The 12,570-nt window shown below is 44.7% G+C and overlaps 1 protein-coding gene across 1 annotated transcript; it reads right to left on the bottom strand.

Annotated features, from left to right (window-relative positions):
- Positions 1 to 399: 399 nt before the first annotated feature.
- On the bottom strand, positions 400 to 11,508 carry med1 (mediator complex subunit 1). The gene is made up of 16 exons (XM_070926978.1): positions 11,388 to 11,508; positions 10,026 to 10,132; positions 9,085 to 9,163; positions 8,692 to 8,746; positions 8,216 to 8,348; positions 8,016 to 8,044; positions 7,836 to 7,907; positions 7,620 to 7,694; positions 7,046 to 7,209; positions 6,781 to 6,892; positions 6,456 to 6,580; positions 6,222 to 6,349; positions 5,577 to 5,778; positions 5,361 to 5,456; positions 5,088 to 5,193; positions 400 to 5,009 (listed from the first exon to the last, which is right to left on the bottom strand). The coding sequence occupies exons 1-16, from the start codon at positions 11,506 to 11,508 to the stop codon at positions 1,109 to 1,111; spliced, it is 5,505 nt and encodes a 1,834-aa protein (XP_070783079.1). The 3' UTR covers positions 400 to 1,108.
- Between the last annotated feature and the right edge of the window lie 1,062 nt (positions 11,509 to 12,570).

Here is a 12,570-nt window from a genome sequence, read left to right as displayed (position 1 = left end):
TGATCCACTGCTGCCATCTAGTGTAGCATTGTAGTGGAGCAGTTAACTCTTTTTTCTTCCTCAAGTACATTACTTAAACATCAATATATGCATCAATGCAGCAGCAAGATTGACACAAAATCATCTTATGTAATAGTTAAATACTGACAGGGACCATTTTTCTGCATGAGTATTTTTACTTTTGATACTTTTGATCAAGTACATTTTGCTTATAATACTTACATACTTTTACTCAAGTAAGGTTTTGAATTCAGTACTTTTACTGAAGTAAAGGATCTGAATATTTATTCCACCACTAACTACAAAGACGTGCTCTACTACTGTTGCTTTCTACTGATCTTGACTTCCGTCTTGCTTGACATGAACTCAAAATACAGAAATGGGACAGTGAACTTTTTCCAGAAGTGAAATGTTTATTTCAAGCTTCCACAAACTTCTACAGTTAAAAAATTACCAGCATACCACTTTTCCTCCATTATCATCTTCATCACCATCATCAGTTTCAGTGCTCTTTACACTCTAAACTAACATCAACAGTTTAAAATGTATCAAAATTTTAAAATTCCCAGTTGGATCTGAAAAACAAGGCAACTGAACACTGTACCCTTCTTGCTTTACAATACTTTGTTTTTTATCAGATGTCATACTTATTTTGACATACAGTATAGTGGCAATCTGGTATGTTTTTAACATTTACATACCAACAGCAGCAGATGTATTAGGTGTGAAAAGAAGTGAAATTACTGACAGTGAGGACCTGACATCACAGAAAAGACAAAAATAATGTAAATTTCTCTGAAAATATACTGTAAAAAGCCATTTCCTTAATGAAGCTTAAGAAAGTTGGTATTCTGGGGTGGATCTGGATGACAGTGAACCACTTCCATATAAAACTGGCATCCCAATCCTGGGATATTATATGCTGATACTCAAGCAGTAAAATATGACATTATAATACATCTTTAACAGGACAATGATCACTCACAAGAGCCACAATATTCTTGTTCCAGTTTGTGACTTGAGTTAAATAAATAGAAGTTTCATTTGCATGTTAAAAGGCATGTGTTAAAAACTTGTGTGAGAAAAAAAAGAGGCTTTCTAAATACAATTAAAGGTTGCCAGTGAGGGCGGAGTCCATGAGGTCATCATCTTCATTTCTCATATACATTGGACTGGGCCGGGATGGACGCTCTGAACCCAGCATGGACAAAGATGAATCTGAAGCCGAGATAGGTGACCGGGACCAACTGTCGGCCTTTATTGGATGCGAGGATGGCCCCATGGACATAGATGACTTCTTTTTCTCTTTGTCCCTGTCCCGTTCTCGGTCTCTGTCCCTCTCCCGCTCTCTCTCTTTCTGTTTCTTCTTCTCCTTCTTGTGTTTCTTGTGCTTCTCCCCTGAGCTGAGGGGAATGGAGCTCATGTAGTCCTGGGGGGGAAGCGGGCGAATAGTCTGGTCGTCGTCTGAGCTGGGGCTGTTCTGGTGGGACTTCTCGGCCACTGAGCTGCTGCCCGACTCGCTCTCACTGTCGTGGTTGAGTGGGGTGTATCCTGGTGAGCGGCTGTGGCTCGGGGAGGAGCGGTCATGCTTGGGAGTAGAGCCACTGAAGAGGGGGGAAGCTTTGAGGCTAGAAATTTGGGGACGCATAGAGTCACCAGATCCTTCCCCTGCTTTCTGAAGAGTCACTTTGGCCTTGATGCTTGGTGAGCCACCATCAGGTTTGCTTATGATAATTTTGGCCAGACCGGTCGCACTCGCCCCTCCTGTTTTTGGGTCCATCAGCTTTTTATCCCCACTGTTCCCCCCTGAAACAGACACTTTTGCTTTTGCCTCTTTATCAGACTTTTCCCGCTTATACTCCCCACTTTGGGAGGACGAGGCATGCTTGGAAGGACCCATGTTTGAAGGTCCACTGCTGGGAACATTTCCAGAACCACCACCACCAGGAGCAGATCCTGAACCGCTTCCCCCTACTGGTGGCCCTACCTCACAACCATCCTCCCCCACTCCTCCTCCACCTACACTCTTCAGTTTGTCTATGACTGCCGTAAGAGAGGGTTTCTTGTTTCGACTTGGAGACTTCCCTTTGGCGTTGGGGTTATTTGCATTGTTTTGACCACCCCCTCCACTCCCGCTTCCTCCCCCTCCTCCCCCTCCACCACTGCCTCCACTTCCACTTCCTCCTCCTGCCCCTCCTCCCCCTCCACTTCCACCACCCCCATACTGAGACTGGGAGCCTCCTGAGAAGGTCATGGAACCAGAGGAGGAGGAGGAGCTGGAGGATGATGAAGATGATGTGGAACCAGAGGAGGAGCTCCCACCCATAGGCTTCTGGGAGCTCATACCTCCACCAGAAGACTTGGACCCTCCAGAGCTGCCACCTCCTGAGCCCATTGGCGATTTAGCCTTGGAAGAGGGAGGTGTTCCTGGAACCTGGGACTGCTGCATTTTCATAGGGGAGGACAATTTGTCACCAGAGCTACTGGAGCGGGAGTGAGAAGGGGAGATGTTGGGCTTTATGTTGGGATTCATAAGAGACCCAGAAGGCTTGCCCCCCTGAGGCTTAATTTTATTACCACTTCCAATTCCACTCCCACTACCTCCAGGCCCTGACATCCCATGTTTGGTGATTGGGGAGGATCCTGGTTTGCCAACACCCATTCCTTGGGAGGAGCCTTTAGACTGGGATGGCCCACCTCCACCTCCTATTCCTGCACTCCCTGGCTTGGAGCTGTTGCCTTGTGTTGTGGAGCCTTCCTTGGACTTGATCTTCCCAGAGGAAGATGAGTGGGAATGATGGCTTTTGCTGCTGCTTGTCCCCCCTGCTCCTCCTGTGCTGCTTGTGGCTGAGCTGCTGGAAGTGTATCCACTATGGGATGATGTTTTTCCCCCAGTTATGGTCCCTTTTGCGATCTGAATAGTGATTTTGGGAATTGGAGGTGTGGCACCACCAGGAGGAGTTTGCGAGCGTCCTGAACTACCAGGAGACTTGGAGCCTCCTCCACTTATGCTTCCCCCAGAGCCTGAGCCACCACTAGGAGGTGTATATGGGCGTCCCCCTGAGCTGTGAGAGGGGGACTTTCCATCAGGGTCCAGCTTTTTGCGTTTGGGAGGCTTTTCTTTAGACTTTCCCTCACTGGATGGGGTCCTGCTACGTTTAACCTGCTTGCCCTCTGTTGAACTGCTTCCCATCCCCATCCCAGAACTGCTCCCTCCGCTACCCCCATTCTCATCCTTTGGCCGCATGAGCCCCTGTTGCTGTTTAACTTTGGGTTCTGCACTTTTAAAGTCACCACATGCCCCCCCAAGGCCCATTATGAGGGGGCTCTGGGACCCTCCACCATGTGTGTCTCCCAAATCTGGAGCTTGTCCCAGAAGCGGTTTACCGCCACCACTGTTGCCCCCAAAAACTATCCCCATATCAAAAGGGTCCTTCAGTGAGGGTTCTGGGGTGCTCTGCCCATGTGGAGTAGGATTCTGAGGTGTTCCTGACGGGGTATTCTGCTGGCTACTTCCCCCAAAACCCTTGACCAGGTCCATGTCTCCATCGGCACTTGGAGAGCTGTCATCAAAGTAGTTCTGGGAGAAGCCATGGCCTGAGGTCAGGAGGTCAGGGTTGAAGTCAGCAGCATCAGGGAAGAAGTTGGTGGAAGAAGAATCGCTGGTGGGAGTGGCAGCAGTTGCAGCAGCCTCAGCAATCAGGTCAGCAGCATCAGTAAAAGGATTCTCATTGCTGTTGGTATTGAAAATGTCTGCAGAGTCAAACACTGCACTGCCCTGACCTGAGCTGGAGGAGTCACGGATGGGTGTACCTAGGGGGCCGCCATCCTCCCCACCACTGCCCATGGGGTGCTGCCCGTGGCTCCCGCAGCTGCCTTTGCCTGTCTGCTCAGGCAAATCTGACAAGATTTCTGTGATATCAGGCCCTATGCTATCAGAGCTTGAGAGACGAACCATACGAGGTGGTACAGTACCTGGCGGTTGCTGTTGCTGAGACTGGACATGAGACTGTGAATACGGCATGCTGGGGCCAGAGGGTGGTGTTCCACATTGGCTAGGTGCTGGAGTGATGCTATGGGGCGTATCTAGGCCATCACCGGTCAGGTTAACATCAAAGATAGAATTTTGAGATGCATCCACATCCATAGAGAGGAGCTCACGGTGAAAGTCATCCTCATGTGTGACTGGATGGTGCTGGTGGTGCTGAGACATGGAAGATCCTTGTTGTGATTTAATGCCTAAACCACCACCTCCACCACCTGCATTAGTTCCGGGCAACATGCCACCCTTTTCTGGCCCCCGTGGGCGCTTCTTCTTCCCTTTCGCATTACCTCCAGGGCAGGTTCCACCCATGCCATCTGTCCGTGGGGAGCCAGATGAAGAATTCTGCCTCTCTAATGGACTAGAACCATACAGTGCGGCGAAATCTTGTGTAGGGTTGTCTTTTAACAAGTTCATCAACATAGGATGATTCTTGGTGTTGCTGGCAGGGGAGGATGTTGGAGGTGGAGTTTGGTGGGGCTGTGGTGCATTCTGGGAGCTGGGACTAGAACCCACACTTCCAGTTATCTGTAATAAACTTGTCAGTATGGGATTCTGGGTGACTTTGTTGTAGTCATCTGAATGGCCTTGCCCGGGCTGCTGTTGCTGCTGATGTTGCTGCAACTGTTGCTGGCCAGCCACCCCTCCTTGGGTTGGGCACTCTGCTCCTTGGCCTTGCCTCTCTGTTCGGGAAATCCCAAACAGAGAAGTAATTGGACCTGCAAAGTTAGGTCCCCCAGGTGGTCCTCCTCCAGTTGGTGTGTTGCCCCCTGTGAGCCCAGGCAGTCCCATGGAGTTAGTTCCATCGCCTGTTGCCATGTTGTAGGTGGGACTACCGGAGGGTGGCAGGTTATTCTTCACCATGATCTCCACTGTCTGGGCAATTAGTGAGAGGGCTGGAGTGTCTGCCTGGATGGTCTCTGCTTTCCTCCGAATGGCCCGCATCGTTACAGGGATGGACATGCATCTGCGAGGGACAGGAAACAATTTCCATAAAAGACATAATGTCCACATTCATGCATTCAGGAGGAATTAACAATCTCACCTCTGGACCACTTTGGTGATGAATTCATCAGTGCAGATCAGAGCATCTGACAGTCCTTTATATAGCTTGCAGGATACCTGTCTGGAGTCAATCACCTCCATTACCACTAGAGGAAGGAGGTCAGATAGGACAGAGGAGTCAGATAAGCAAAAGACTGATATTGCAACTGATTCTACAATTTACACATTGTGGTATCACTATCACTCAAGGATATTGTTTAAATAATATCAACATATGCTGGATTACAGAGAGTTTATCAAAGTGACTGCTCACCACAGACTAATGACTCATTGACTGGATGCTGGAAAGAGACGCTGAAACTCGAGTCAGTAAGAGGACATACTTCAAATTGCAGCAGGCCTGCACTGTCTGAGGGAACAACAACAAAGATGCTGCACTCATCAAATGTAATTTAACACATCAGACACAAAAAACAGGGTGCATGTTGTTAATTGACCAAATACAGTAAATCAGAAGCCAGATACTTACCCTCTTTGATGGAAGTTCGTTTCACACAGCTGCCAATCAAGGTGTTATAGGCTGCCTGGTGCCGGATGATATCCAACAGGAGTGGCACTTGTCCTGGGTGGCGGAAGGGGATCTTGGACACCAGTGTTCCTTGAAGAGAACGACCGTCTTGCACCGGGGCATCACCATTCACAAAGTAACAGTGCTGCTGATCTGGCAACACCTGTGAAAGCATACAAAAACAGTGATTTATGTGGAGTACCCATCTAAAATTTGATGTTTTTATTGGCTGTGTGCATCTTTATTTTACTTATTCAATGTTTTTCGTGAACTACAGATGTTGAACATGTCAAACAAAGAGGCAGAACGAACGGCAGTATACGGAGACTTGCTTTGATAGTAATCCTGAAATGGTCATAATAATGACCATGATTTTACACTGACATAATCCCAAAAATTGAATAGGCTTAAATTCCCAGTGACCAAATTACAAGCCAAAAAAACAAGCAAAGGTCAGGGTCTTGGGGCCTGTTTAATACTGCTGTTACTACAGGACAATCATGAAACCACAAAGCACATGCTGGATGTAGAAATGAACTGAATAAAAGATAAGAGAGATCAAACACATTAATGATGTGTATGGAGGTATCATGTGTGTCTGCTCACAGAATAGAAGTGCATGTTGTGTGAGGGCTGTGGTGTGGAACTGCCCTCCTCCAGGTGCTGGCGCTGGCTCTGGACAATTAACTGGTAGAGAGGTGAGAGGCTGGGGGAGCTGTCAAACACTGGGATCGCTGTGAAAAAATGGAGAGGTTGAAGTCCACATTATCAAACAAAATGAGCATTGTCCTTTAAGTACGTTCATGACTTTGGAGTACAGTGTTCATGAAGTAAACTCACAAGTAGCATTGCCCATCCTCTGAATAAAGGACAGTGAGAAAGGCATGGGGCGGTTCATCTTGAGAAAAAAACAAGCTGGCAGGTCCACACAGTTGGAGTTGGTCACCGTGGAAAAGGAAGGTGTCCTGAAATACACCAAAAAATTCATCAGCTGTCTCTCTCTGTTCTCTACTAGTTCTGCATTGGGACACTAAAATAACCCTCAGATGATTGCCTTGTTATTTCAAAGAGTGGTGCATTTATGCATGTTTGATGAATGTCAATTTTCTTTTGCTCCTTGCAGGATTTTATAAGTTCCCTGATAAAGCGAGGTACAACTTCTTACCCCTTGTTGTCCACTGGGTGTGATCCAGTGATGAGTGGAGCGATTGGGAGCTTGTAGATGGCCGAGGTTCCCTCGATTGTCACAGAAACACTGACGCCCAGAGCGCGTGGAACTGCAAGGATTATCCAAGTGTCCACACAGGGAGACAAGCGATACTGTCACGCAAGGATACTTAAGGTGCTACCATATGGCAAGTGGTTGGTGTAAATCTCCATATTCTTCTTATGTAAATGTATGAATTCATCCACTTCCTCTGTGCACTTACCATTGCTGTCTGTTAAGTTGAGCTGTGTGCCCGTTCCCTCCTCAAATATGTCATAAGGGGACACGTAACACTGAAGAGAAACAAGATGGCCACCACTCCTGGCTGTCAGCAAGCCCACACCGCCATGAAGAATAGTCTCCACTGTATTAGCATTGGTTGCTAACCTAGAAAACACAAATTATTGCATTACAAACATTATTACTCTTATTACACCTTCCAAAATCAGCAATTGCCTTCTTGCTACCTTTAACATTTCTAATAGGTTTCCCTCCCCTGCATGACTCTCTGAATAATCACAGTGCAGTTTACAAAATTACACTATTACATCTTTTTCATACACCTGGTAAAACTGCTAACCAGGGAATAACACGTCTCTAGGTACTCATCACTACCAGTGTATCCGGTCTACAGTAACGCAGATCCACACTAACTGAATCTTAAGGCCTTTACCTTAATGTTAGCTTCATTAGCCCATAGCATAATATCACAGCACCTCAATATTTGCAAAACACTAGTAGCCCAAAGATACAAAGGAGGATATACAAGGTAACAGAAAGAGATTTTGTGAACTTACCTAAACATATGCATCATCTTAGTGAGATCAAGCTCCAAAGACTGCAGTGCTATATACATCTTGGTTTTCAGCTTACTGGAACACAGAAATGAAGACAATTAATATGTATATATAACTTACATGAAAACTACAACAATCATACAGACATGTGGCATCTGTGTCTTATTTTTAGGTTGACTTCAACCAGACATCCTTAGTCATCCTTAGTCTACTTACTTGTCGCCAGGGAGCTTGTATAGGTCGACCAGTCCCTTCAGATGCTTGGAAAACTCTTCAAAGTTCTTCTCCCTGATGTGAATCAGGAGGAGAGGTGGTTTAGACCGCTTTCAGACAAATAAAAGTATTTCTCACAGGTGTATATGGGAGTGTACAGTGAAGCGTGTGGTTTGTAATCACCTTAGATGCTGAATCAGCTCAGGACAACTCTGTGAACAAGACAACAAGGGAATGGAATTAACTGAAGGAATGAAAGCTAGTTAGCTTCTCTTTGACAACCATTTGAAGAAATTCTTAAATTTAAAAGCACAGAATTAATGATAAACAAGGACGAACTTGACTCCGCCTTATGAAGCTCTATGAAATTACAGTAAACTGACCGTAGGGTTTTCTCCCTGATGAGCCACCTTGACGTCCACTAGCTGGCCACTGGTGTCCAGCTGCACCTCCACATAAAACATGTCTGATGTGATGTAACACTCTGTCCCTGATGGGCTGAGGTGAGAGCCCAGCCTGTTCAGAAAAGAAAAAAAAAAGAAGAAAGAAAATGACTGAGAGGAGAGTAACCTGTACTTTAGTCATTAAAAAGGGTTTTAGTATATTGAACAAGAAAGTAATTAACCTTTCTGACTGACTCCACTATTAACAATTACAAAATAACAACACCAACCTGCAATGTTTTATGAATTATTCAGGGAACTCAGTATGGAGTGTGTTTTATTCCCATTTGCAGCTGAATTTACCATCTTTCATCCTCCGTCAGCCTCTATTTCCTGTACTGAGGGTTACCCTCTGAATCAGTCACAGTTGGGAGAGACCAGGTGAGAAAACATGAACAAAAGGGGAAAAAACTCACATGTTTTGTCGAGCGATGGATTCCAGACGATCTGTCATGGAGGGCAGAGATGAGACTGAAAAAGAGGATCGGAAGTCACATAATGAGACTATGTCATAACAATTGTTGCCCAGTGTTGCTGCTGTCTGCAGACACAACATGCCTGCATGCACGACTCAAAGTAAACGCTAAATGAAGCGTGCTGCATTCAATTAATGGTGAGTGGTTAAAAGAAAATACCATACATTAAAACAGCTTGTCGGTTCCACTGGCACTTTTCATTAAAATTGATTATAATGTCCAACAGTTCATTTCAGTCTAAATACAGTCTAATGATGGAAAGTAACACATTCTAATGGAAAATCTTGCCCTGCTCTCCCGCGTGTTTCTGTCCTTTGAGTTGACAAGTCTCACCTTTCAGCGCTCTCTGCAGGGTCTCCAAGCAGGTGAGCAGGAGCTGGTGACCCGCAGCATTCATCACACCACGTTTCTCCTGGGACACAGAGTGAAGAAAAATAGAGGAATAAGATAATAGTTGGAGAAAGACAAAAGTGCTTCATCAACAAGATTTAATGTTCAGGTTTGTTTTTCACTGGCTTAGTCAGCACAATAATAGGTCAGACATTTAAATGTCACTACTATAGTTTCACAGCAGGTAAGTTATTAAAGTAAAACATGTTTGTGCAATTAAGTGATTCGTTGCTATAAATGTGTATTGAACAGGTTGGTAGTGAGTCTCTCTTGAGGGGATGTGATCTGATGAGGCTGACACTGCTGGGTCATTATAGATATTATATGTGTGTTCATAGCATTTTAAAAAATGCTTACAAAAGTTACAAAACTGATTCATTATTCAAGATTTAATAAGTCTCCATTTATTTTAATGAAGGGGGAAACTGCACTCCTATCCCATCATGAATAGATCCTGTACACCTCACCTTGTGCAGACTTCAATCTGACTGAACTTTGACATGAGAGATAATGACTCTCGCTAATGTTCGAGTGAGAATGTGTGGGAGTGACCTCTTGTTCATCAAGTATTGATTGTTGTCTTTTCATGATGAAATAATGCAAGAAGAAAGCTATCTTCAGCAGCTTGTTCTTGCAAACCTGCTGACATGTTTTTTCCTACCCTGCCTGCTGTCAGTTCAGGTCTGACCATAGCATCTGACAGGCATCCAGTCGGTTTGGTTTTGTCAAAGCAAAACCAGGTGGAGTGATGCGTAATCACCAGGCCCATACTGGTTCTAGACCTTCAGGCAGTCTTCAATATCAAACCCTGTCACAGGTTTAACGAGGTGCTTTGTGAATTCAAACACATTATTTTCTCTCAGAGAAAGATGTCTCTGTCTCACCATGGCCTGACGCACAACCTTGCAGGTCTCCTGCCATGGCCGTGAAGCATTGTGTTTGGCATGGAGCCTCTCCAGCAAAGCAGCCATGCGACTCTGCTTTTCTGCCTCTGAAAAATAGATGCAATATACATTAGATAACAATTAAACAAAAACGCAATTCAACTAAGTATGGGGGGTGATCTGCGTGCAGGGCTAAATGCAGGTTTCCCTTTCCCTTTCAACACATGATAAGCAAAATAAAACCCGACACCATGTCAAAAAACACTATTAATCATTGCATTTGGCATCCACAAGTTTCAAACTTCTTACACACATCATGCACGTAATATATGCATATGAAGAAGTTTCTTTAGTTTTTGTTGGTACATTCAGCTGTAGACAAAATACACATAGTTGCCTGTTTATTTAGATATACCACAAACTATATCCTCAAAAATGATCATTAAGTTGAATCAACACCTCTCCAAAAATCAGTTTCAACAAAAACTGAACATTATAACCTTCATGAAGGTAGAATTTATTGCAGGACTGTTGGATTAGACTGCACTACTTAATTGCCCTGTCATATTCAGTGAATCCTAACTACACATTTTTCCAGAGTGATGTGAATTAAGGGTGGAGATGGTCAGCAATAAGGCATGACAGTTCACTCCACATTTGTTTTTTATGTTTCTCTGAGTTCCCCACAAATAGTAACGTTAGAGTTCACATTAATATCTCTCGAAGGTTTCTGTATATTGGGAGTAGTTGGGGGCATCAATAGGACTTGACATGATTACAACCCGAAAAAACATAAAGACGTAAATCAATCAAGTTACATAACATCAAGGAAAACTGGCAAATCAGCACCACATGAGACTGTGTCAGTCGGCTCATACATTATACATATGATGTCAACGAAGCAGAGGCTAATGTTTTGTTGGCATAACGTTGTAATAATGAGCTACTACAGCTTGTTAGTTCATATTGGCTAGGTGGGCCGGTTTGCATTTCTTGTCAGCACTACTACCCAATCAAAATATGGCCAATAAATTACTTTTAGAGTCCCTAACGTTAGTGCTGGAGTTTCCTCAAAGTTGATGTTAGCGAGCTGCTAACGTTAGCTATGCTCCTTCACCAAGCACAACACCCTGCCCGGTGCCATCAACTTACTTTTCACGAGTGGACTTTATTAAATTTTACCCAAAGAGATGCAAATTCACCCAATTAACATGTCAAAAACACACGTAAAGAGCAATCGTTGTCGTTACACAGTCGGCTAAATTAGCTGTTAGCCTGAGTCGCCTCGTCCACCAAGCCAGGTCATTATAATAACAGAAATCAAGACGCCGAACAAAATTAAAACACGGGTCACGTCCATACCTGTAACCTCTTCTGGTTTGATCCGATCTCCATGAGTCTGGTTCCCTCCTTGCTGAACCGAGAGAGACAGTTCTCTCGCAGGGCTACCGCTCTGCATAGAAACACCAGGCCCCGCCGCCATTGTCCCCGGATCGCCGTTTCAGTTTCCCCGCTTCGGTTTCCTCGCTTCCCCACCCGGGCTTCCGTACTGTACCCAGACTGTACCGTACTCGAAGCGGGTAAGTGGGTTTTCTTGCTGGGGACTTGTTTCCCCTTCACACTTCAGTCCACATGTAGGTGACTTTAGCTTCAGAATAATATGATTTGTAGACTTAATTTGCTATGTCAGTAATTTAGCCGGACACCATTTAAAAGAAAGAAAGTATGGTTAAGACGTGTTTTGATTCGCCTATTTGCAGCGTTTCTACATTTTTTCATTATTTATTAACATAATTTACAGAGAATCATGCCTTTGCCTTTATTCCTTCTAACACAAAACTCAAATCCCTTTACTTGACTGCTTAAAATAGAAGACAGTGTCTGATGAAGACTCCAGATGGCGTACGATCGCCGCAAGTAAATGATTCATGATTTGCCAAGAGCAACTAACAGCCAAAATCCAACGGAAGGTTGAAATATTCATGTTAATAGACTTCAGAAACAGAATAATGCAGAGTCCTAACATGATGATTGTTTTTTCCCCCTACAATTCTACATTTTATACCCTCATTTATAAATAGATAATTAGTAGATAAAGACATTTTAAACAGCAAAAGCAGCCATGTCCCTGCACAGGCAACCTCACACACACACACACACACATGCACACACAAACACACACCTGAGCCTATTGTACAGCTGAGCCTGTGGCAATGAGTGCTCTCTGGGGAAGATTTTCCCACCAACCATTATGACCTGCCTAAGAGAGGGAGCAGGAGTGTGTGCATGAATACATGTGCATTTGTGCATATGCAAAGATGTATTTGTGAACATTGGTATAAAAACCACACACACACACACACACACACACTCCCACAAACAAACAAACACACACCGGAGATAGCTATAGACAGCAGTGGAGATGGAGAGGGACCAGATTGGCATTGTCTGAGACAGTAGACAGACCCACAGATAGACATGAGAAAAGAGGGGAGGTGCCGCTATGTAATTGATGTGCCCACCAGGAGCTTTAGCTGGCTGCCTG

Source organism: Enoplosus armatus, chromosome 20, assembly GCF_043641665.1.
Source record: "Enoplosus armatus isolate fEnoArm2 chromosome 20, fEnoArm2.hap1, whole genome shotgun sequence".
In the NCBI taxonomy this organism is placed as follows: Eukaryota; Metazoa; Chordata; class Actinopteri; order Centrarchiformes; family Enoplosidae; genus Enoplosus; species Enoplosus armatus.
The sequence above is the reverse complement of the archived record's forward strand: the minus strand, read 5'-3'. Positions and strand labels throughout refer to the sequence as shown.